The sequence below is a fragment of the Hoplias malabaricus genome, chromosome 4 (genome assembly GCF_029633855.1).
Source record: "Hoplias malabaricus isolate fHopMal1 chromosome 4, fHopMal1.hap1, whole genome shotgun sequence".
NCBI lineage: Eukaryota > Metazoa > Chordata > Actinopteri > Characiformes > Erythrinidae > Hoplias > Hoplias malabaricus.
The window spans coordinates 61,220,223-61,246,887 of NC_089803.1; the positions used below are offsets into that span (position 1 = coordinate 61,220,223).

The 26,665-nt window shown below is 37.0% G+C and overlaps 1 protein-coding gene across 1 annotated transcript; it reads right to left on the reverse strand.

The window, feature by feature from the left end:
• Positions 1-533: 533 nt before the first annotated feature.
• prkcq (protein kinase C, theta) lies at positions 534-26,174 on the reverse strand. Its single transcript, XM_066667435.1, has 18 exons — positions 26,071-26,174; positions 17,784-18,294; positions 12,265-12,464; positions 11,719-11,779; positions 11,282-11,459; positions 10,601-10,632; positions 10,413-10,498; positions 10,062-10,191; positions 9,066-9,175; positions 8,817-8,952; positions 8,014-8,168; positions 7,178-7,351; positions 6,820-6,911; positions 6,559-6,621; positions 5,790-5,928; positions 5,318-5,506; positions 2,430-2,558; positions 534-2,213 (listed from the first exon to the last, which is right to left on the reverse strand). The coding sequence occupies exons 2-18, from the start codon at positions 17,899-17,901 to the stop codon at positions 2,055-2,057; spliced, it is 2,151 nt and encodes a 716-aa protein (XP_066523532.1). The 5' UTR covers positions 17,902-18,294; positions 26,071-26,174; the 3' UTR covers positions 534-2,054.
• Positions 26,175-26,665: the final 491 nt, after the last annotated feature.

Consider the following 26,665-nt stretch of genomic DNA (forward strand, 5'->3'; position numbering starts at 1 on the left):
CGGAGTAGAGGAGGGCGGGACTAGTTTGTGAACGAAACGCTTCTCGAAATTCTATGTAAGCTCTAGAAAAACAAAATCCCGGACGTTTGTGAAATTGAAATCCGCCCATACATTTTTATAAGTCTAAAAAGAGGACATGTCCGGGTAAAAGAGGACGTCTGGTCACCTTATATACATACATATATATATATATATATATATATATATATATATATATCAGTATTCCTCCTATTTCCGGCCACTGTCGTCTATGGTGCAACTCTGCTCTCTCTCGTTGCCAATCGCATTGGGTAAAACAATAAAGCACAAGATCAAGCCTTAGTAGGGCATTTAAACACCAGTCTTGCAAGAAATCACGTATCTAAACAATATTTAAGTATCTCTAACAGTTTTGTAATTCATTGTTGTCCATATATATGATGGACAACAATGTACTTATATTCAGCCCAACAGTTTTTAAATAAAAATTATGTCTTGAAATATCTTAAATATTTGTATTAGAAATAAAAGATTTATTTACACCTAAATTTATGTCTCTGTTAAGAGAACAGCATTACTTTTAAAACATGCAACTGACACACTGGTTGTCATAAGGCATACAAAAATGTCATCCATAAAAGTCTTACAGTGGATTCTACAAAAAAGATAATGAAACAATACTAAAAATAGTAACTATTCACACTGAGTGTCAGTCTGCCATCAACTAACAAGCAGATACACAAACATTAACAAAAGTTAGGAGAGTATGAACTACTAAGAAAACAAAGCAGTGATTATTGCATGTGTAGTATAAAATAAGAGGTATTAAAGGTTTGAATTGAAGAATCAGTGTTGAATTATTCATCTTAGGAAACTAAGTTTTTTAGCACAGTGGTATCTAAGGGATTGAAGGTCACAGGCATTCCACTGTGGGTTTGGTCTTTACACCAAATTCACAAGTTATTTCGTAAGTTAAACAAAAACAGAGGAATCAGAAGAAGGAGGGAAAAAAAGTTGGAAGTATTAAATATCTTCATACTGATTTTACAATCACTATTTTTCTTAGCATTTCACACTCTGTCTCAGACTTTTTGGAATTGTTAATTGTAATAAAACCTCACACAGACTCATACATTTTCCATAAACAGCTAGAGTAAATTTTCTCAGCTGGGACTTTACACATGAACGGCAATGCTGTGGCTAATTCTAAAATCCTATTTGGAAACTTATATAACCTAATACTGTAAATACATACTCATTCTGCATTATCCCACAGAGGTAATGACACATAAATACACATCATGCGAATGCCAGTCCACAAAATCTAGTCATTTATATTATGGCTGGACCAATACATTTTTATTTAATTTATTCATTTTGCTGTTCCCCTATATTAATACTGTCTTAATTTACAGTATGTATCATGGGATTAATTTCACTGGCGTGACTATGGGGGATGGTTTAGGGCAGAAAAGTAGGACTTCCTCCAGAGATGGGGTTTCTGCAATGTGTCCTATTTATCCACATTCAAACTGAGGCAGTGTTGGACGTCCAAAGTTATTTAATGATGAGATCATTGTAGTTCCTGAGAATGGCTCAGTTTCTCAGGAACTGTCTGCTTTAGAAAAAAATATTGCATTCAGTCTAAATGATTTAGGCGTGTACCACATTTCCAAGTGTATAAAATTAACACCAACATCACACTATGTTCAAACATTTGTTGATTTACTGAAGTGGAGTTTTGATCCACAACAAACAGTCCAACAGCAGTGCCTGACCTCACTGTTTTTAATATGCAGCAGTTATCAAATCCTAAGGGCACTGTTCCAGCACCTCAGCATTTACAGAGCAAATAGGATTAAACTCCCCTATTAATAACCTTGTTTCCTGAAATAAAATTTATGAGTAATGTTTGGACCTAGTATAAAAACAAAACTGGATATGGTCTTGATGTAATTTAATTTATTACTGTGGAAATGATGTACAAAACCCAATGCAGTACTTTTTTCAGAATCAGTGTTGACATCAGTATCACCAATGAAGTCGCTTTAGTATGTATTTATGCGCTGGTGATTTCAGGGGTTTTTAAAGCGAGCCATGCCAGGATTGATGAAGGAGAAGTTCTTGAACATGGTCTGGTCCACGCTGTTGATTAGGGTCCGATCTGCGCTGGACAGCCGAGGTTTCTCATTAATGAACTCCTTATCAAAATTACTGCAGTCACTCGGCGATTTCTGCCAAAAGAGGTCACTTTTAGATCCATAACGAAACATAAAACACTAACATTATATAGGTAAATACTGTATGTGTTTGACTAATGTGGCATTTAGGGATGTATATTTACAGCAGTGCAACAGTAGACATCAGTATGCAAACTATACCAATATCCTTCATTTAGAAGCAATGATGGATCAGCAGATAACCACACAATTCTGGTCATATAAGCTTACCACTGTAGGCCTGAAAGGCGGCTCCACCTGCCGTTTCTCTAGTGCGTTCCAGTCAGTGTCTCTGAAGAATGAATGCTGCCGAATGTTGCCTTTCACTCCCAGCCTCCGCTCAGGCTCCCGCACAAATAACTGCAACCAATCACACAATCAGAATCAGGTGACACTCGCTAAGCACTGTAGATTGGAAAAGGCCTGTGCTACTTAGTTTATTAACATAAATGCCATTGAATAATGAGATTAATGAGAAAAATTAGTCTCTTATGGAATATTTGGGAAATCTTCATTCATTTATTCATTGTCTGTGACCGCTTATCAAGTTCAGGGTTGCGCTGGGTCCAGTGCCTACACAGAATCACTGGACGCAAGGCAGGAACACACCCTGGAGGGGGTGCCACTCCTTTGCAGGGCAACACACACTCACACATTCACTGACACTTTAGAGCCACCAATCTACCTACCAACGTGTGTTTTTGAACTGTGGGATGAAACTGGAGCACCTAGAGGAAACCCATTTGGACATGGGGAGAACACACCAAACCCCTCACAGACAGTCACTTGGAGCTTCATTTATAAAGGGTGCATATGCACCTGTCTGAAATGTACGCATGTAACTTCCCATGCAGAAACTGTGATTTATGAAGAAATACTTAGTGTAAAAATGAGCGTATCACATCATGAAGACAATGGAGAGACTTGTCCTGGATCACCTCCGGCCCATGGTCCAGCCACTTCTAGACCCCCTCCAGTTCGCCTACCAGCCTCGTCTGGGGGTTGAGGATGCCATCATCTACCTGCTGAACCGAGCGTATGCTCACCTGGATAAGCCAGGCGGCACTGTGAGGGTCATGTTTTTTGACTTCTCCAGTGCGTTTAACACCATTCAGCCTGCTCTTCTGGGTGACAAGATGAACGCGATGCAGGTAGACGCCCCCCTCGTGTCCTGGATTGTTGACTACCTGACTGGCAGACCACAGTATGTACGTCTGCAGCACTGTGTGTCAGACAGAGTGGTCAGCAATACTGGAGCCCCGCAGGGAACTGTCCTCTCTCCCTTCCTCTTCACCCTCTACACCATGGATTTCAACTACTGCACAGAGACTTGCCACCTCCAGAAGTTTTCTGATGACTCTGCACTTGTTGGATGTATCAGCAGGGGTGATGAGGATGAGTACAGGGAGACGGTGAACGATTTTGTTGCGTGGTGTGAGCTGAACCATCTGCAGCTCAACGTGACAAAGACAAAGGAGCTGGTGGTGGACCTGAGGAGGGACAAAACGCCGGTGACCCCTGTGTCCATCAGGGGGGTCAATGTGGACATTGTGGAGGACTATAAATATCTGGGCGTACACATTGACAATAAACTGGACTGGGCTAAGAACACTGACGCCCTTTACAAGAAGGGCCAAAGTCGTCTCTATTTTCTGAGGCGTCTGAGGTCCTTCAACATCTGCAGAACTATGCTGAGGATTTTTTATGAGTCAGTTGTGGCCAGTGCCATCCTATATGCTGTTGCATGTTGGGGCAGCGGGTTGAGGGTAGCAGATGCCAACAGACTTAATAAATTGATCCGTAGAGCCAGTGAGGCTGTGGGTGTAGAGCTGGACTCACTGACGGCAGTGTCTGAGAGGAGGGTGCTGTCTAAACTGCAGGCTATTATGGATAATGGCTCCCACCCTCTTTATCACATGGTAATGAGACACAGGAGCACGTTCAGTGCAAGACTCATTCAGACAAAATGCACTACAGAGCGCCACAGGAGGTCATTCCTACCAGTAGCTACCAGACTTTATAACTCCACACTTAATGCACGACACCTTTCACATGTACAGTAATAACAATAGAACAAATTTTTTAATTATGAGTGTAACAACTCAAATGTGCAATACTCTTACTGCTGTATACAGTATATCCGTATTTATTATTATAGATGTGTACATATTGTAAAAATTCCTTTTGTGTTAAATTTTTATTAGAGTGTTTATTCTATTACAACTGGCTGCTACTGTAATAATTGCAATTTCCCCCTGGGATCAATAAAGTATTTCTGATTCTGATTCTGATTCTGATTCTGTATATTTAAGCAAGTTTTGACCCATGTGTATCCTTTGTGGAGTGCAAATTGTTGACATCATGTGGTAAAATAGAGAATTGCAAGAAAATGTGCAAACCATCCTCGTATCTGCCTATAGCACAAAAAAAGATTAAAAACGAAGATTAAAGAATTATTATCATTATATAATAATAATAATAATAATAATAATAATAATAATAATTATTATTATTATTATTATTATTAAGAAATTAAACTCTTGTTATTAAACTCTTGTTACTCTAGTTACAGATAATTACAAGCCTAAACAGCTGTAACTTGCACTTAATCATAGGTCTATAAATAAGCAAGAGGATGATGTACTGTGTTATAATGGCTTTTTTGGTGCCACTAAAACCTTGCTCACTGACAATTAAGGCAATTGTGTGTGAGTGAATGTGTGTGTGTGTGTTGCCCTGTGAAGGACTGGCGCCCCCTCCAGGGTGTATTCCTGCCTTGCGCCCAATGATTCCAGGTAGGTTCTGGACCCACCGTGACCCTGAACTGGATAAGCGGTTACAGACAATGGATGGATGGATGGATGTTGTGGCTTATTAGAGATTACAGACATAGTTTGAGGCAATTGTGTTGACTGAACCATGCAGTTAAAATGATGAGCACTGGAGTAGCTTGAATTACTTTTTTGCTACATTAGCCTTAAAGCCCCAGTGCAAACCTGATGAAGCAAACATCAGACCAAAAATATCTTGACTGATCCACAATATTATTTACATAGTGTTATTCAGAGGAAATGTGGTCAAACTACTGCTAAGTTTCCTTCATGTTAATTAGGCCAGACCTTAATGAGAATGTCACGTGCGTCTCTGGTCAGCCAGCGTGGGTAACAGGGATCATCTGTACGAATAGACTGGAACAGCTCCTCCTCATCATGCCCATGAAAAGGTGACTGACCAATCAGCATCTCATAAAGAAGGACCCCAAAAGACCACCAGTCCACAGAAGTGCTGTATTTTTGCCCAAGTAAAATCTGCAGATGAAAGAACTTTATCAATAAGCAGACATATGTAGAAAAACATACATAATCTTTCAGTTGACAATGCTCTATTCATATTGCTGAATATGTATACTGTGTTCTGTCTGTCCAAAAATAATTTGACATACTATATTTGTATTCATTACAGTTATATATTTATTGTATGTCATGAATTAATTTGTCTGTGAGCCCAGTTCTACATTTAAGTATAAGAATTAATACAATAAATAACTGTAGTTTGAGTGTGTGATGTGTTTTAGTATGTGTGTGTGTTCACCTCCGGCGCAATGTAATCAGGAGTACCACAGAAGGTTGAGGTTCTAGATTCTCCCTGCATGTTCTCCTTACACATCCCAAAATCAGCAATTTTTATATGACCATCCATATCCAGCAGGATATTATCCAGCTTTAGATCCCTGTACACGGAACCAGAAATAAAAAGCTGTTTAATCACATTTTTCTTTACAGCCATTATATTATAACAAAACACTTTCTTTCGCCACCCATTGTCCATTCACTCAGCTCCACTGACCATATATGAGCACTTTGTAGTTTTAATTACAGAATGTAATCCATATGTTGCTCTGCATACTTTGCCAAATTTTACCTTGTTCTTCAATGGTCAGGACCCCCTAAGCACCACCACAAGGCGGGTATGATTTGGGTGGAGGATCATTCTCAGCAATGTTGGGACACAATGTGTTATTGTGTGTGCCGTTGGTATGAGGATATGAGTAGATCAGACCCTGCAGTGCTGCTTGTACCAGTGCAATAAATGCTAACACACCACTGCCAAATCAGTGTCACTGCAGTGCTGAGAAATCACCTAAATCATACCTGTTCTGTGGGGGTCCTGACCATCAAAGTTCAAGATGTAAGGGGGCAAGCAAAGTATGCATGACAACAGATGGACTAGAGTCTGTAAACTACACAAAGCTCTTGTATTGTCATTTAGAGCAGAGAAATTGGACATTAAATATAAAAGTGGTCATAATGTCATGGCTTATATAAAAAGTGTCATTCTGGTATGTTTTTTGAGTTTTTACCGGTACACAATGCCTTTCGAATGAAGAAACTGAAGCCCACATATGATCTCAGCAGCGTAAAACCTACCACAGAGAGAGAGAGAGAGAGAGAGACAGAGAGAGACAGAGAGAGAGAGATGTAATGCCATGAAATGAAACAGGGTGAAAAAAGGGCTGCCATGAAATGTATATTAATTTAATTAAATAAAATGCCTATTAAAAGAGCAATCATTGACTAACCTACTGAGTGTAGAAGAATGTGTAATGTGTAATGTGTCTTACGTGGAGCGTAGCAGGTCAAATTTGTGACAGGCCTGGATGTGGAACATTAAATCACCACCATTCAGATATTCCATAACAAAGAAAAGATTCTCCTACACATGAACACAGATAATTAATGAAAATATGTGAGTGTGACAAAAATATACCAGCTTCATATTAACCAGGGAAAAAGATTAGCCTACAGAAAACAATATATTCAGTGCAATATATAAACAGCAGATGAAAGATTGAAAAATGTGTATAATTGCATACATATAATACACAGATAAACAAATATATAATACATAAAGGCTAAATAATTGATCAGAGCTCTGACATTATTAAAAAGTCTCTGTATTTGTGTGTGAATGTGTTTAACCTTGGTCTGGAAGGTACAGTAAAGGTGTGTGAGGAAGGGATGCTCCCAGGCAAGAGATAAAACTCTCCTCTCTACCATCGTACACTCTACATCATCATCCATCAGAACCACATCCTTCTTCAGGGCCTTCACCGCAAAAAACTGCCCAGTGGTCCTCAACTCAGCAAGAAACACCTACACACATACACACACAGTCATACATACATTTTTACACTCTTCAAAAAACCATTTGTTCTGATTTAACATACTTTTATTTTGCCTTAGACCATCACAGTGTTATATTCTATATTCAGCAATTTGCAGACTATTTCTCTAAGCACATCTCGATAACAAAAACATCCAAAGGTTTACTGTGGTAAATTCGTGTGGTCCAGAGTTTTGACCTGTGTATATTTACTCCAAAGAGTAGCTGAATATACAGAGTTGTATATGAATGATACTAATATGAAATTAATATACCTGCATACTGAAATTAAACGTTAGAACCAACTGATGTATCTGATATACACCTCACTAATGGTACTGACCACTGAAGAACAAGTTGGTAGGAGGCTAAAACTAGCCTGCAAATATTTAAAATTGTAAATATTTTAGTGTACATTGATTCCACATAAATTACTTTACATTTAATGCATTTATCTTTGGTTTAGAAATCTGGAATTCCTGATATGGGCTTTAGGAATAATGTTTGATAACACTTCTGCAGTTGTCAGTTATGGGTGAGAAAAGATATTTTATGTAAGTAATTCTGAGCATCAATGAATATTATATCGCAATCTCTCTCTCTCTCTCTCTCACACACACACACACACACACACACACACACACACACACACCTTGCCGAAGCTGCCTTTTCCCAGCATCTTGTGCAGTGTGAAGTCCTCAAGGGTAAATCTGTGCTCTTTGCGTGGGATAGCATACAGTGGCTCTTGTTCCACAGCGGAGCTCAGTCTGTCACTCTGTGGGACATCCCAGGCAATTCCCTGGTGCTCTGAGAGTGACAGTGGGGAAGAGCAAAGCAGTGTTTCAGAATACTCAAAACAACTTGCAAATGATAGTTTCATGCATCAAATATGGCTTAAGCACCCTTTGGAAGGGTGAGAGGATTTGGCAAATTTTTCATGGGCGCAACCAATATACTTAGCTCTACTGCTCATCCCACAAATACATGTTCCTTACAAATGTGGCAACATTTAAAAGGTAAATTAACAGGCTTTTCAATGGTATAAGGTATAATGCCAAGAAGCATTGTTACAACAAAAAATAATCTACCAAACACAAATTTCCCTAATTTTTGTGCTTTGTTTATATAGATAAATATCCTTATAATCACTCAGAGTAAATTATTTTTATAGTAAAGTTTATAGTTTATAAAGTTTATAGTTTCCCCAGTTATATCTGAAAACGTGCTACAACTTTACTTCTGTTTATATTCTGGCAGCTCAGCACAGAATCACAACATTTAACATAAAAATGACAACAATGTCCTAGTTAATCTGAACAGGGAAGTTGTAGGGGACAATTTTGCAGTCTGTTTCTAGTCCAAAATCCAAACAGTTGCTATGAAACCTGTAAAAAATTTACGGTTATTATGGAATTACTAAGCTTGTATAGGTTTGCATGTGTGTGTGTGTGTTACCTTTGCGTGGTAGTGGTGGCGCAGGAGTTAGTGATTGGACTGCTAAGTAGCCTGTGGATTCTTTGACCATTCCTGCCTGACCCACAACAACTGGCCCTTCACGTCCAGTCCCTTCAATATCTTTTGAGCTTCTTGCCTGAGACAGAAATCATTTTTAACTTTGATACTGTATCATGACATCACCAGTAACTCACAGAACACCTTAAAAGGTACTGAGTGTATAATCAATAATTTATTGTGCTATTTAACCTGTTGTGTGCTCTCAATTAGGGCCAGTGCCTCGGCCATTAGCTTCTGGTTGATTCCACAGAGATTGGCCACTTTCTTCTGACATTTGTGATGGACATTCATTCCACATTCTTGCACATGCATACACACACACACACACACACAAAAGAAAATAAAAACCGTTTGAAGTTAAGCAGTTTTCTGTCCACTAAAGACATATAATTTAAATTGCATAGTTGTTCAGTAAACTAATTATGAATAATTCTACATCTGTGCCACAAATGAGCTAACACACACCAAAATAAAGCACATCAGTGAAGCACGTTACTGCAATTTCCTTCGGGATCAGTGAAGTGTTCAAAGTGAACACAAACTATAAAAAATTTAGTCTAACCCTCCAAGTATAGATAGAACCAAATGTCTTTGATTTTGAATAGTCTTATTTATGATGGCAGGGCAAAGCAGCTTGAAAATGAAAATTATTTTCTGTCATAAAGAAATCAAGCTTAATACCGCTGGCAAAATTATGAAATCAGCACACTAAGGGGTGGTGATGATGCAATGATAATGATATTCAAGATGATCATGCATCTTGCCATAAGAAAAGTGTTCAGGAAAGAAAAATCAGTTTAATGAAATATGGTGGGAATTTTAAAAACTAATCCCCTGTAAAGCTAATCTGTCAACCATAACAAGATTGGGACCCACTTGTTGTTGATGATTCCATTATTTGTTTCCTCCAACATTAACTGTTTTCATATTTTTCTCTCTACTTGATCTGAAATTTTGGTATTTCATGAATCCACAACATTCAACTATATAACATACATGTTTTGTGTCATACCTGTGATTAGTTTATTTGCTGCAGATAATGGGTACACATGCTCTGTGGGGATTTCTTCATTTTTGCCAGGGGTAGTACAATCAGAATTTTCTGATATGGGCATAATGCCCACTTAAAGAATGATGACACAACTTCAATTCAAATGATCTCTGAGGGGTCATGTGATCACTCACCTTCACATTTGAGGCCTTGTCGAGCAAGTCCCCAGAGCAGTGTTCCGCAGTGCTCGCAGAATGTCGGACTTTTATAGTTATACACTTTAAATCTGTGAGGTATGTCCATCTTAAAGCGCTCTTTATGGATCTGAAACACACACAAAATAGATGCAAGCTAAACTAAAGCATTTGCTGTTTTTTAAATACCCATTTCATTAATGTTGTTATGGGATTTTAATTTAGGTGTCTAATATACATAATTAAATTCCATCGATTTTTGTGATTCACATGCCAAGCTGCCTTGAATACATTTGGAACAAAGTCATAGTATACATATAAAAGCAATATAGCTTCAACAGCAGTAGTTACCATGGTTTCTTTACTGTTAATTGCTGACCCTGTGCATTTGGCAATCACTTTGTCAATGCACTTTTTATGGATTGCAGCATTGCACTCTAAATGGAAGAAAGATAGAAAGACAATGATGAAATCTGCTTTACAAAACTTGTATGAGACTCATTAATAAACCTGGAAATTACAAAACTTGGGAATCTTACGTCTGCATTGATATCCCTGTTTATTAAGCCCCCTGAAGAAGAGAGAGAATGAGACAGTGAGAGAGAGAGACAGAGACAGAGAGAGCAGATAAATGACTCCAGTATGTACATATAACCAATTATTACCCTAAAACATCCAGATTTATTCTTTTAAATGTGTTGTATAAGGATGCCCATGTCTAAGCACATTTGAATGACAATCAATTTGAATGACAATCAAAAATAATATTTTTAATAGCTTCTATTGTGCATTTAAATGTACATTTACATATACACACAAACAATAACAAATAGGTAATAGACAGAAGAATATAAAGTGCACAAAAATAAATGGAACAAATAATAAACAAATCAGAACAGAAGTGGAATTTAACCTTGTCAGAATGTACATTATTTTACAGAGTCAATGTAGTGTATGTTTTGGAAAAGCAATACCAGTACACATAAATACCAATACACATAGCACATATCAAATTGTTTGCCTGTTTTAAGCTTTTTTGGGTTTGAGATGCTGCAGATGGTTTTTAACATATTTGAAATGTGACAGGAGAGTAAATCCCATAAAATTGAATTTCAGAGGACTATGACCCTGTGACTCAAAAAATCACAAAAATATTCATATATGCTGAGACCCAGATTTCCTTACATGGGCATGAGAGCTATATGCTGAGTGGACATTACCAGACAAATTCTTTGCAGACGGAGCAGAACGTGGGTTGGGGGAAGAAGGTGGCTGTGAACTCATGGCACTTCACCACATGAACTTTGGCCTGTTTGATTGCACCACGCCGCTGATGCAGAGCAAACATTCCCTCACTTTCTCTCTCAGTCTCTCCATCTGCCTCACCATGACCAGCATCTAAGCACACACACACATACACGATATTATATATATATAAACTAACCAAACTAGTTATCTGAGCACACAATCTTTTTGTGTTTTGTGTGTGTGTGTGTGTGTGTGTGGGTGGGTGGGTGTGGGTGTGTGTGGATGTGGGTGGATGGGTGGTTCTGTTTGGGTGTGTAAGGCTGAGTGTGGGTGAAGTTGTGAGTCAGTGTACATAGTCCTATGACTGGAGCGAGGGTACGTATTCTTGTGTAAGAGATATAACACTTGCCACTTCTCTCTAAGAAATACCGTGCTTCCATCAGCAGGCGACCCTGAGGCTTTAGCTCCACCTTAAATAACACATAAAAGGAACAGCTTCACAGAGAATCAGCAGTTCATCCATCCACTCATTTATATACACAAGCAGATTCAGACACATTACAGAATTATTATATTTATGAGAACAAAACATGAACACAAACGTATACATACATTTTTCTAGTATATTATGTTCTATGAATATACTTCATATTATTACTAATAATACAAATATAATAATAATAATAATAATAACAATGAAATTTTGTTCTTGCTTTTAAACCAAGTGTATAACCATGTTTTCCAGTATAACTATTCTAATTCCATTGTGCAATCATTGTCATGTTGATCAATTTTTACATTGCAGGTTTGTTGCATTTTGCCATCAAAACTGCTTACAGAAACTCAATCCCCCACCCCCCTCCCCACACACGCGCACACACACGCGCACACACATACACACACACACACACACACACACACACATGGATACACACAATCATATTGAAATTCTGACCCAGATTTCCAGTTTTCCATTTTCTTTCTTGCAGCGGGATGCAAGCGTGTCCAGCTGAACGGTGGCCTCGGTCTTCAGCTCAGCCGTTTTGTCTTTGACCACGACATGCATCACTCTGCCTCTGTGCACATGAGCATCAAATGTGCTGCTCCAAGGGGGATACATGGTTGGGCGCTTCTGTTTATACACCTGACCCTTCTCTAAGCACATAAACACACACACACAAACATGCACACAAATTTCATACAGTTATCAGCAACATTTTTTATGTTTTATGTTTGTAACCTCAGAATGTAAAAGGAGATTTCTAGATGCAAGCACTTTGGAAGTGACTCACTCAATCGCTTGCTCGCTCAATCATTCACTCAATCACTCAGCCACTCTCATTGGCATCATGTTTACAACTCCTCCTCCTCTGGGTTTGAAGTATTTGAGGTTTGGGTATGAGTAAGATTGAAACTGAAGGGTTTGCTGGGAAATCCTTAGCATAAATCTGCTGATTAGTTACCATGTTTTTTTCTGTGTGTCTGTTTTCTTATTTTATATATTTTTATGGATATAAAGGAAAAAAAAACAAATATATTTTGGTTTCTGAGATTAGAATAACGTTTAGGTTTAGCTGTAGATAAGGTTTAATAGCCTAGAGATAGTACAATTTATATGTCAGAAATGGCCCTTAATATACTTAATTTTTCAGTCAGAATGCTGTCATTGACTGAAGCTTTTGCTTTCTTCTGCAATTTTAAAGTTAGTTTCAGATATTCAGTGGAAACTGCAAGGACAACAAAGTTATGAACATGTAATTTATGTGTGAAGCCATTTCAGTTCCAATTCCTTCTCAAGTTTCTGCAGAAATGGGTGTCTACGTATATACATAATGATTAATAAACTGGAAGGCCTCTGAGACCAGGCAAAAAGCTATTTTCATCTAACATATGTGATACACATTTCCCTTCAACTTGATTAATACTGACCACACACGCACACACACACTTTTTTATTTAGGTAATAGGAACAGAACAATTAAATGAAAAAGATGAGTAGGGGTGTGAATATCATCATGAGAAGGTGAGGGAGGGGGGAAGGAGTGGATTTATAGGGTGCGTAATGGTGTCTGGACATGGTCCTTCTCCCAAACTTTAGTTATTTGATATCTCCATTTAAAAGAAACCCCAGAATCAGCTTAAACAATGGGTAAAGAGTTCTGCAATTTTGGTGCAATTTCAAACTTCAAAACAAAATTTCAAATGCTCGATTATCATGTGTCTCAAAGTGAGAGCGTGGATTTGTCATAAAGCATTGGCACTTTATAAAGTATTTATATGTGATCATCTTGTTGACCTAATAAGTAGTTTTGCAGCAAGAGATTACAGATAGACATCCTAAAAAAAGAGCATTGCCGTAGTCAAGATGTGATGAAATAAAAAAATGTATAAGCATCTATAGTTCTGCATTTGAAACTACAGTTCTCAATTTACTTATGTTTTTTAAATAAAAGAAACAGGCTCTAGATAGCTGCTTAGCATGAGAGTGCAATTATCAAGTATAACACCCAAATTATGTACATTTTTTGATTCAAAGTAGTAAGTCAAGGCAAATTTATTTATAGAGCACTTTTTATATACAATGGCAATTCAAAGTGCTTTACAGAGCAATACAGAAAAAATATAGTATAAGAATTAAAAATGTAAAGGATACTAAAAACAATTAAAAAGCTATTCAAGAAGAATTTAAAATAAACTAAAATATAAAAGACAAGTTAAACAGTGTAATAAAAGGAAGGACATATATTAAAATAGATAGATCTTAAAATAAATAGATCTACATCTATACACCTCTAATTTAATGTAATTGCAATGTTATTCAAAGGCACAGGAGAACAGGAAGTTCTTTAATCTAGATTTGAAGATAGTAATATTTGGGGCAAATCTGATGCCTTCTGGGAGTCTGTTCCAGGTGCAGGTGGCATAGTGACTGAAAGCTGCCTCCCCCTGTATGGTTCTGACCTAGGGCACCACTAGCTGATCAGTCCAGAGTGATCTGAGGGGCCTACTAGGTTCATACAGTTGTAGCAGATCTGAAATATATTTTGGTCTGAGGCAGTTTATTGATTTATGAACAATTAATAGCACTTTATAATCAATCCTGAGTTTAATCGGCATCCAGTGAAGTGATCTGAGGACAGCAGTGATGTGCTCGGTTCTCTTGGTTCTGGTAAGAGTCCTAGCTGCTGCATTTTAACTAAGCTGCATAACTGTGGACTTGGGAGGTCCAGTAAAGAGACCATTGCAGTAGTCCAGCCTGCTAGAGATTGCATGAATTAGTTTTTCTAAGTCTGGTTGTGATACATACCCTTTGCATTTTATATATAGGTTATAGCAGTATATACCTAGTCAAATTTTTTTTTTTTTTAATTTAAGCGAGTGACCTCTGGAGCAACAATCAGCATGTCCATCTTTTCAGAAATAAGCTGTAAAACTTCCAGACCTTGACAGAATTGAGAGTCTAGAAACAGAATAGAACAGAATTGATCCTAGAAAACCCATGTACCTCACTGTTTACATGAGAAATACAGCTCAATATTTTCAGAAATATATTAATTAATTAGTTATTTGTAACCGCTTATCCAGTTCAGGGTCGTGGTGGGTTCAGAGCCTACCTGGAATCACTGGGCGGCAAACAGTAACACACCCTGGAGGGGGCCTCACAGGGCGGTACACATTCACACTTATGGACACTTTTTTGAGCCGCCAATCCACGTACCAACATGTGCTTTTGGACTGCGAGAGAAAACCGGAGCATGCGGAGGAAGCACTCACGGACACAGGGAGAACACACCACACTCCTCACAGACTGTCACCCCGAGTGAGTCTCAAACCCGTAACCCCAGATACCTGAAGCTGTGTGACAGCGACACTACCTGCTGCGCCACCATGCCGCCCATAGGCAATATATAATAAGCAATTTTTAAATCATAAGTAATAAGAACAATAGAGGCCCATAAACAGAACCTTGCAGAACCCCACAAGATTAAAATAATAAGACAGAAAATCTCCAGTAGTCCCATTAAAACTTCTCTCATTGGGATAAAATGTAAACCAGTCTAATGCAGTGCCTGTAAATCCCACTCTATCAAAAGCAGACCTAAGGTCAAGTAGCACTAGCCTTCAGCACTCACTCAGAGTTGAACCTTTTAGAAGTTCATATCACTGAGCTTGTGTCACATGTCCAGTCACAACATCAAAACAGAAATAACCACAGAGGCTAATAATGAAACTTCCTCAGAGCAAGAATCACTCTAAAGGTCCACATCTCACTAATACACACTACCTACTAATTCTAACTCTTTTCAAGCCATTTGATTTAGTGAAGTGAAGTGTATAGGATAGGGATGATTATCAGTTATAAAGTTATATCAAAATATAAACCTGAAAAAAGATTATATACTTTATATATAAGCTTTATAAAATTTAAATATACAATGAGTGTAAATGTGGGCAGTATAAACATATCACTGGGTATCATGTTCCAATTTCTAATAACTGTGTAATTAGACATTAATGATACATACAACAGCAATGTCACTATGACTGCCTAACATGTAGCTGGCTGCAGTAGTATGCTTGTGTTGTAACATGGTAATCCATCAGAGCCTCTAAACTGTGACTCTAACTGTATTTACATAACAGCAGGTGTCTATTCTTTAAAATGTGAAATTATGTCAGTAGGCATTTTTGCCTTTTAAATATTTCAATATATAATGCTAAAAATCTATACCTCCAGTAACCTCTTAAGGTGTATTACAGTATATGTGCCATGTATTTTAATCTACTGCTGCAGTCTCTTATCGAAACTTCTGTAAATAACAGATAGCAATCAAAGAAGAGGTTATTAGAATGTAATAAACAAAAAACACTGAAAAGATGAAAGATCCAACTTTTCCTAGGATTATGTCTCCAGGAAATGCAGAAACCATCTTTGCTATTTTTAGTTTTAATCATGCAGTATAAGCAAATATACGAGTTCACATTTTTAATAAAGCTCGTTCAGTTTCCGGTGATTCAGGGGTTCTAAAAATAAACAAATGCAAGTCAGTCATTTACACTGATGTAAACATTCTACTGCATGGGTTACCATTAAGAAAGTGCCTTAAAAACACTTATAGAAAAAGATTAATATTTTTTATGCATTTGTGTAAAGTTTGACAGAAAAATATTTTTACTTTATTATATTCATATATCATCACTGTCTGAACAAAACCTTTTTTATCCAATATTTTATTCATTGCCAATTCTCTGCCTCACAGTCACACAGTGCTACCAAGTAATTAGAATTAATGCTATGAGCAACTTCCTTTTCGGTCTGCTGCTAACACAACTTCACTAGAAGTCACCACATTTGAAGGAAAAATCTTAGTGCCCAGTTCTGTTATACTAGCTCACAGACTTCTGCATTTGCTAGCATTATGCTGAGTAAAGGGGGTGGGGGAGACACTTTCACTTACCTAGAGAGTGTGAGCCCAGTTATGGGCGCCTAAATAGAAATGGTTATAAGGCCATCATTTACTCATAAGACATTTTACCAAACTTATATCATCACATATTTTCACAAATGGAACTTTAAAAAAAAAATTCCCCACACGAGAAGGAAGTGAGATAAGACCCTTGGCTTTGCAGCCACATTTCCATCATTTCTGCCCTCACAAAGCAGCAACACGTGTCATTTGCTGTATGTACTATATAAATATGTAAATAGCTATATGAAATAATAAAGATTCATGTCCATTACATATATGTAAGTGTCTTCATATATTACTAAAGAGCCCCATATACATGTCTATATTCATATTTATGTACAATATTTATAATATGGCTCATAAATATTATTTATTTGTAAATACAAATAAATACATTCATTCATTCATTCATTCATTATCTGTAACCGCTTATCCAGTTCAGGGTCACGGTGGGTCCAGAGCCTACCTGGAAGGCGGGGAAAAAACCCTGGACGGGGAGCCAGTCCTTCACAGGGCCAAATAAATACAAATAAAGTTTGAACATATTTTAAAAAGTCCATTACATTGTGTAAGAATATTTTAAAAACTTGGTGAACACAAATGGTCTAAATGGTCAGTTGCATTTTAAATGTTTGTAAGTACCAAGGATGTAAACTTGAACATTGAGTGTAGTAGTAACTAACTCAATGGGTAGGTTCACCAGACCGTGGACCGTGGGAGGAAACCGGAGCACCTGGAGGAAACCCACGCGGACACGGGAGGAACACACCAAACTCCTCACAGACAGTCACCTTAAACTTGAACACACAACCCCCAGGTCCCTGGAGCTGTGTGACTGCGACACTACCTGCTACACCACCATGCGGCCCATTGACTTTAAATGTAGATAGTTAAAGATCTTAAGTGACACCAATCCTCAACCTCAGTAAGCAAAAAGCCAGGAAGCATACTGTCACCTGTTTTCTGTCCTGAAAAATGTATGAAAACACAAAAACACTCTTACCGGTCTCCACGGCTTCCTTCATGTAGACAGCGCAGTAAGGGCTGAGTACCTCCTCATGGTAAGCTAGTCCAGGGTCCATCTCAAAAGCGGAGAACCCAATCCTCAGAAATGGAGACATGATCTCAAGTCTAAAATCCAGTACAGGGGGCTTTTAATACAGCGAGTATCCAGTGAGAAATCTTCAGATTAATCCAACCATGCCAGAGAAGTCCTTTTCAGGTGTTTGGTTGTTTCATAAAGGTCTCCAGAGCTCTCAGTGAAGTACCGTGCTTTTCTTTACACCAAAAGGGACCTCCTTAAAACTCTATGGAAATATGTGTAGGAACATCTGTTTGTGTGTGTTTCTTTGTGAGATGAGAGTGGTGCCTGGTTCACCACAACCCCTCCACAAGGAACAGCTTTACTGGATTGAGAGTGTGTGTAGGACTGTATGTGAGTATGGGTGTGTGAAAGTGTGGAGGAAAGGTCAGTTTCTGATTTGGTCTCTCACTCTTGTTTCTTGTCCTGGACTCTGTAGACAGAAGATGAAAAGCGTGCAAAGAGATTCAGTATCACATGCTAAAATACACAAATAATGTTTTTTTATTTAAAATTTAATGATTATGAGCATGCTGTGCTTTCTAAAGGGAATTCAGTCAAAACTTGGTGAAGGATTTGTCATTTAAAGATGGATTTTAATTCTCTACTACTGTCATATCTTTATCATTTTAATTATGTAAGTCAAGTTTTTCTTAAGGTAGAATATCACCCAAATTTTGCACAAGTCATGTGTTTTTTTCTTTTCTATTTCAGTCCTTTATGATCCCATCTCTCCTCTCAGTTTGAGATTGAGGAAAAGAGAAGGAAACAGGAGAAATAGCTCCTGAATAACTCATGATGTAAAGTTTTCTTCTCATTTTCATGTAAGAGCTGGAAAAAAGTGCACCTAATCATATTTCACTACTTATTTCAAATACACATTTCTCACTTCTCACTAATCCACAAAAGGCTAAGTCGGTGACACCAAAAGCATGTTCACATGACTAGGTTCGGTTAGATGCTCAATGCAGACAATACAAGTCAGACAAAATTATAACTGTTTGTCACAGTATTATTATTATGATTATTATTATTCTAAATTGGTTTACAAATATTTTGGAAGAGATAGATAGAGAAAGAGAGAGAGAGAGAGAGAGAGAGAGGAGAGAGAGAGAGAGAGAGAGAGAGAGAGAGAGAGAGAGAAGGAAAGGTGGAGTAAAAGGTAAAAGTCAGAAAAGAAGAAAATAGCAAGAAAATAAAATTAAGAATGAGAAAGTGAAAGAAAGTATAAGTGAGAATGAGAGGGACTGAAACAGCAGGAAAAGGACAATACACGAACAAGTAAGATTAGTTATTTAAACCTTACTTTCTAAATGTCACACTTCAATTCCTCATTCCTATAAAAACATGCATCAGTCCACAGTAGGCACTCAAAGATCCATAGTAGAGACTTGACAGTCAAGATTTAAGACAAATATATTTGCTGAATAAAGAGTAAATATTCTGAGGCTGGGTTTTATAGATCTTACCTAAAAGGTTATGAGCCTTAAGAAAAAGCAGAAAACATTCAAAATGGACAACAGACTAAAGACAGGGAGGGAAAGAGAAAGAAGGAGGGAGAGACAGAGTGAAAGAGTTGGGGGAGAAAGGTTATAGGAGGGAGAGGCAACTATAAATAGGTGTGTAACACAAAACCCAAACTTCAGTGTCCCAGAACTTCTGTCCTCTAGTCTGACACCAACATGAATGTACGCTTTAAAATGTGTGTACACTGTACATCATACATTTATTTCTTTAAAGCAAAGGAAATTATTTTACAATATATGTATCTTTTAATATATGCCAATTTACATATTGCTGTATAAAATTGCTGAATTTTATGGTTACTTTGGTAAAATACTGTAAGTAGTGCTGGTTATTTTTATATTTATTTAAGCTGTTATTAATTTTTAGTGTCATGTAATGTCATGTTTAGTGTCATGTCATGCCTTTGCACATTATTGCTGTGAAAATATTTGGACACATATTTGCACCCGGTGCATAAACCACAGCACACGAGCACACGCACACACATAAAACACACTCAACAGGGAAAAAGTCACTTTGGTTTAAACACTGTACCAAGCACCATGTAAGCAGCATGACCTAAAACCAGTCTACAGCCCAGCTCTTATCTCTTGATCACATTCTAAAGCACCACAACTGAGCTATTTCAGTTACCATTCAACTCCACAATTAGGACATGCTGCTCCAGGTCTCAGAACACAGACATCACATGTCATAGTATCACATTTGACAGTTTTACAATAACATCAGTACAGTTTACAAAATGTAACTTTACAAGAAAATGTAAACAGCGTTTTGAATAAAAAAATGCTCTGGGATAAGTTGGAGTGGTGCTTAAGAACCAGATCCTCCAGAATCTAGCTCATAGTAACTTAGCTAATATTTTCATAGCTGAATGCAATCAAATCTTCTGAATGCAATCAAAGCAATCTTCCCAGGCCTTCCCAGAAGAGTACACCCTAAAATACATCACTGATTGTACGACAAGACTTTGGAGGTCTGGTGCAAATGTCTGTGGAAATCTGAAAGTAAGTCCCTTGAAAAGAGTCAAAGCTGAAAAGGTTGATATTATTATTCAGGTTTTTTGGACTATTAACATGAGATTTCATGTTAAATATATGCCACAGAGAAATTCAAAGCATTAACAAAAATAAGTGTATGGTGGGTGTGAAAAACAAAACATGAAATGAAACACACACACACACACACACACACACACCACACGCCACACTCACAAATACCCCACATACATCAATGAACAATGCAAATTCACCAACACACACTCCGAAACATATCTGTTGTTGCATTCCTCTGAAACTGATTTCTGATTTGTTTCAGTTTGTCAGCTGGTTTGTTTTACTGATGAATACTTTTAACTTTTTTAAAGCACCTTATCATCACTTATATGTGTTGATGCCTGCCACTTCTTGCTCTTGAGCAATAACTCAAACCACACATTTCCTGTTGGAGAGGTGTGCTCTACCTGTGCCTGAGAAAGCTCAAATGTAGCCTGGTTTTTGTTCAGTTGTCAAGTTATATTCAATCAAACATCTACATGTCACCAAAAAAATAACTAATGTAAATGGGACTGAATTTACTTCAACTTTAAACAAAAGTTTAAAAAAACTATAGGTTAAGTTGGTGAAATCATTAATTATGTAAAGCTGCTTTGTGACAACATCAATCACTATATAAATAAATTTGATTAGATCACTTCTGTGAAATACTGAGTGAGTTTATATAGAAATCTAATTGTGGACAAAACCTCTTTGATGTATTGTTTAATTTTATTTTTTCACATCAAATGTGTTCAAAGAAATTTAGATTCACAAAGTAAACGCTACTTTGCCACAAGATCAATAAGTAAAATCCCTATCTAGGCATTGTGCATTGTGCATGTCTGTTATATAACGTAACAGAATTGCAAGTTAGCATTCAAGCATTCAAGCATGCTGAGCTACAATGTCTGGTTTTTATTCAACATTACAGGTAAACTCAAAGTAATTTGTAGACACTTAAAGATATGCATACAAATATATGGTTGTTAAATATAAAATGAATAAAACAATTGGAGGTTGAACATAAAATCATGACTTGAAAACCAGGACCTTCCTGCCCTTCACAAGGCTGTATTCAATATTTCATCAAAGGTGAGTGAAGTTCTTAATCCTTCAGTTCTGTTCAAATGCACAGAAGGTCACACTGGAGATCAAAAACCAGTAAAGTCTTTCATCAAGTAATAATCACACACACAGATACACACACAACACCACCCACCCACCACACACAAACACACGCACACAACACCACCCACCCACCACACACAAACACACGCACACAACACCACCCACCCATCACACACACACACACACACACACAGGCCTATCAGGATGCACTAAAACACTCGATATAAAGACCAAAAAAATAAAAAATAAAACCAAAAACACTAGAAAAACACTTTTTATACTCACTTTTATTATTTTGCTTTTTAGCCCCAGCTGACCTTTACATTTAGTTAAAGTCTCAAGATTCATATACTAAAAGCAAAACAGCAAAATTCTGTTTTTGTTTTCATCTTAAGTTCCACTGAACGTTGTATTCTTCTCAAATACAATAATTTTGGAAATACATGCTTTTTTAAAAAGATCTTTTCGAGCAAATTGTAAGCACTCTCATCTTTTTATTAATTACATTAACAATCCAATTACTACTGCTAAGCATTATAATTTATTAATCATGCCATATAATGCGTTGAAAATTGTTATCATTACAGGATTTCTAGAAGTGTCAGGCATTTCTGTATTAAGAGTGCATATTTGTCTTAAGATTACATGACACCTATATAAGCCTTTCATGGCAACTGACATAATCCTACATAAACATCCGTGATTACCTATACCAAGTTATAGGTTAGTTGTCTCTCTGCTTTAGGCATTTTAAACTTAACAATCACTGAAATAAACTTGTTTTAATATATAGTGTATGTAGGGTTATGTCAGTTGTCATGAAAGGATTTGGTAAGTGTGAAGTAGTCTTATGACCAATGACCTACATGTCCTACTAAATTTGTATAATGACGTATTAAGCACACATTTAGTTTAATAATTCCTATACATACCTGGATAACATAAAGGGTTACCAAGAAATTTTGCACAAAGGCAATATATTTATTTTGAAAAAGATTCAAGTTTAAACCACACATTGCTTGAACAATCTAAACTGTTACTGTAATGTCTAATATAGACATGGTCAACTCAAGCAACAGCCACAAACCTATCCATTGGGTTTGTGGTGTGCCTTTATAAAGCATCAGCCCCCATTTCATAAGAGGAACATATACTATTTATATATACAAATTTATATTTCACTTTACATTTAAAATGGTATCAGCTGATACAGTATAGCTCATGAATAGCTTTCTGTACAAAGAGTTTAGAGAAATCAAGCACTCGACATTGATTGTTATTTACAGATGCTCCATATTTGATCGAATCTTACATATCAAATCTGTCCAATGAAAAAGGTGCATCATTCAAAACAGTAACTGTATAGAAGGAAAAAAGGTAACAACGTTTTATTCTTAGCAACGTTAGAACATTTATGTGCATCTATAGAATTCACAATGTGAAGGACAGGTGTTCTGTTCAAAATCAATATTTTTCTCCAATAATGGAGAAACATGCTTTTAATGAATATATCGTGTGAAACAAGAAATGATTTCACTAATAAAGAAAATAAAGTTGATGGGAACATTATTTGCAAATGATGCAGAAATATTAAATAATTTTTAATAGATAAAAAATAAACAGTGAGATAACTTCACTTAATAATAATTTCTAGAAACAAAAAATATTTTATAATATTCTCACTAAAGATTGGAGTCTAGATGAAGTCACTGCCTGAACATCAATTTTCAATGTAGCATCATAAAAAACCTACAGTGAAATTTTACTAGAAATATCATGTGGTGTTTAGGTTTAAACACTAGTTTAAAAATTCAGACATTTTAGAATGTGCCATTTAAAGCGTGTGTGTGCTGGGAAAAGTAGTGGATGGAAACTGAGGTGCTGTGAGGTGATGAGTAGATTGTTCCAGTGCCCTATACTCACACTTCCTCACTCTGTTATACACATGTACACATTTAAAAAATTACCTGCTTAGTACATTCAAATGTCATGCTTACTTTCATTAATGAATTTCTGTTCGAGGCTCACTGGTTCAAGAAATGTGGTTTCTATGTAGGATTGACTAAATGATTTTGGCTTTTTCCACTGTTTCAGCATTTTTTTTAAAACAGCAAATATTTATTGTTAAAGAAACAATATGGAAACACGGCAAACAACCACAGGGAATCATAGCACATTTTTTAAACTACCACATGCAATATCACACACACACACACACACAACCATAATATCCTACTAAGGATTTCTTAAATTTAAATTATTTAAATTAAATTTAAATTACTTAAATTAAACTATTTCTTTAAAAATAATGATGTAATAAGATGGCAATTACATCATTTTGTTTCATCAGGAACCATTCAGTCAAAACCCTTGTCACTGAAAACTGAATGTGTGAAGGATTTGTTTTAGAAGTTTTAGGAACATTCTGTATAAGTTCAATACAGATTAAAACCAGTTAAAGACTATTTAGGAACAGTTAGGAAAAAGGCATGAAGTGTGTGACGTGAGCTGGCTGAGCATTTAAGGTTGTGGTGGCCAGAGCTGGAAGAGAAACATGATTATTACCATTATTGCATAGTAGTAGGGTTTCCCTGTTGTCTTCTATGTACATTAATAAAAATCGAATGAACTATTTAGATGCACTTTCACTTCATGCCAGGCACTTTCTACAAACACAAAGAGCCTAATCCTCTGCTTAAAGGCTATAAAGTTCTAGTTCTTGTGAAAGAGTTCAGAAAATGGCTAAAAGAGGCCAGCCCACAAGTATGCAACCTAATTAAAGCAGGCAGTGGTCAGTGATTACTAAGACCAAAGGGTTTGCTGAAACCCTTCCTGGCTTATGTTTCGAAACGACAAAATAACCTATGATGTGCGCTGCCACAAGGGTCTACCTGGATTGATGAGTTATGCTTTGAATATTTGACTGGTTGCACCTAAATAAAATGTACAATGATTGTCTGTTTGTGTAGTTTTGTTGAAAAAGGCACTCATTTCATTGCAATAACCTTTATCAAAATGCATTAGGAACATGCACTATGTATCTGACACCATTTACAATAATGGACTTCAACTACTGTAAGATGCACAAAGTGTTTCCAAATATGTTTGATTGGACACACACTCACACACACACATGATGTATAAATTGCACAGAAAGCCATTGCTGATAGAATATGGCAGCAGCACAGATGTCATAGGTCACCAAAAGGCAGGACTCGCTCGTCCTGCAGCACTGAGCTGTGGAACTGCGGAATTTATCATGACTAGAGCTGCGACCAGTAACATGGGATGAGCTACATTATGATCCAGAATTAACTATTCAGTTATTCACGCTAAATGTTGGGACATTGCTATAAAGACGTATGTATGGCAGAAAGCCATACATCCATATAACGGCAGCCAAAAAGAATAGAAACTCTCATTTGATACCCTTCATTATAGAACAAAAAAAAATTACAGCCTATAGTTTAAAAATTACCGCCTATAGTGTACTTCAGTAGAATTAAAAGCACTGGAAAAACAAAACTGTACTTGAGTAAATGTAAATGTGTGGTAATTTCACACCTCTGACTACAACCATTAGACACATTCAATTAAAAAGCACCATATCGCCGTGTGCAAAACATAAACATGAAAAAATAAATAGCATTTTGATGATGTCGGTGTGACATCTACAACTGCAGGTTGATGAAGTGTGAAATCTGCCTTTACTGCCTGTGTGGTTTCCTGTAAGTGAAGCTGCAGCAGAGAAATTTACATGTGACATAACTTAGATAATGTGTTTATAGTTTCATGTATTCCTCATTTTCTGCTCAGTAATTACAACATGACATGCATTTGTTTGTACTGTTTGTACTTCTTAGGCCTGGAGTACCTATAGTAAAGAAAACACGACAGAGATCAATGTAATACTGCCATACTCTCTCAGAAATTCAAGTTATGGAACAACAATGAAGATATCTGTCCTGAAAAAAGAGCACTGGAATCTCACTTGTGTCTCTTATTGAGTTTAGACAGAGGTCTCAGTAAGGTCTCACCTTGCACAGATTTGCTGAGATAATAACACTCACATTTATCTGAAACACTGTATTTCAGCAGCTGTTGTTTCAAACGTTTTTGAATTGCACAGTTAACCCTCTCTCGTCCAAGACTAAGGACGTTCCCAGCTTTGGGAATAAATGTGTATTTTCATTTATTTAACATCAGTTTAATCTAGAGAAAAGAATCTCGTGTTTCATTTTTGTCTAATGCTTTATCTCCCGAGAAATGTTTAGGAAAATCACCGTTAAGCCCCTGAGCCACCAGCCAACTGTTGAGCGAGGATATTATTTCTAGGGTATAATCCGTGTGAAGTTAGACTTGCACTCTACGGGGTCTGTAGGGCTTGCAAAGTATAAATATATGAACTGCATTTAATTTTGAGGTCAAAACGGACATATAACGACAAGTGATAAATTTGGAAATATGTGGCAAAGTCAAACGTAAACCGGTCGAATGTGGAAAAAAAAACAACTTACCAGCAGCCGACTGCTCTCACTTCTACTCTGCAGAAACAGGTGAAGTTACACAAAGTGTGTGCGCGCGACACTGGAGGTGTCGTTAACTTCAGCATAATAACACACTGTGTGTGTGTGTGTGTGTGTGTGTGTGTGTGTGTGTGTGTGTGTGTGAGAGAGAGAGAGAGAGAGAGAGAGACCACAAACCGCCCCCGCCCCCGTCATGATTTCCTCTCACCAAAGCAAGACAAAAAATAAAGAAAACTACCACATTTCATGGACATTTTTCTTTGAGGAACTACACCAGTAGTAACATTTTTATAATTGTAAAAGTAATTTTGACTTGGTTTGAAGTCGTACAACAGCCAGAGAGATGTATTTATTTTTTTCAGAGAAGAGAAAACAGCCATTCTTTAGGACACATTTGTGATTAGATTAGACATAGAAATATGTTCTCGAGGAAGAACCACGTCACATGAACAAAACAGAAGTTATAAAAACTGGGATTCTTAACAACTCGGTACGACCTGGTGTCCATCCACTGTGTCAAGTCCTGCTTGTGGGTCTGAAAGGATATAAAGCTGTCAAGAAGAAGCCATTACTGAGAAACAGAAAT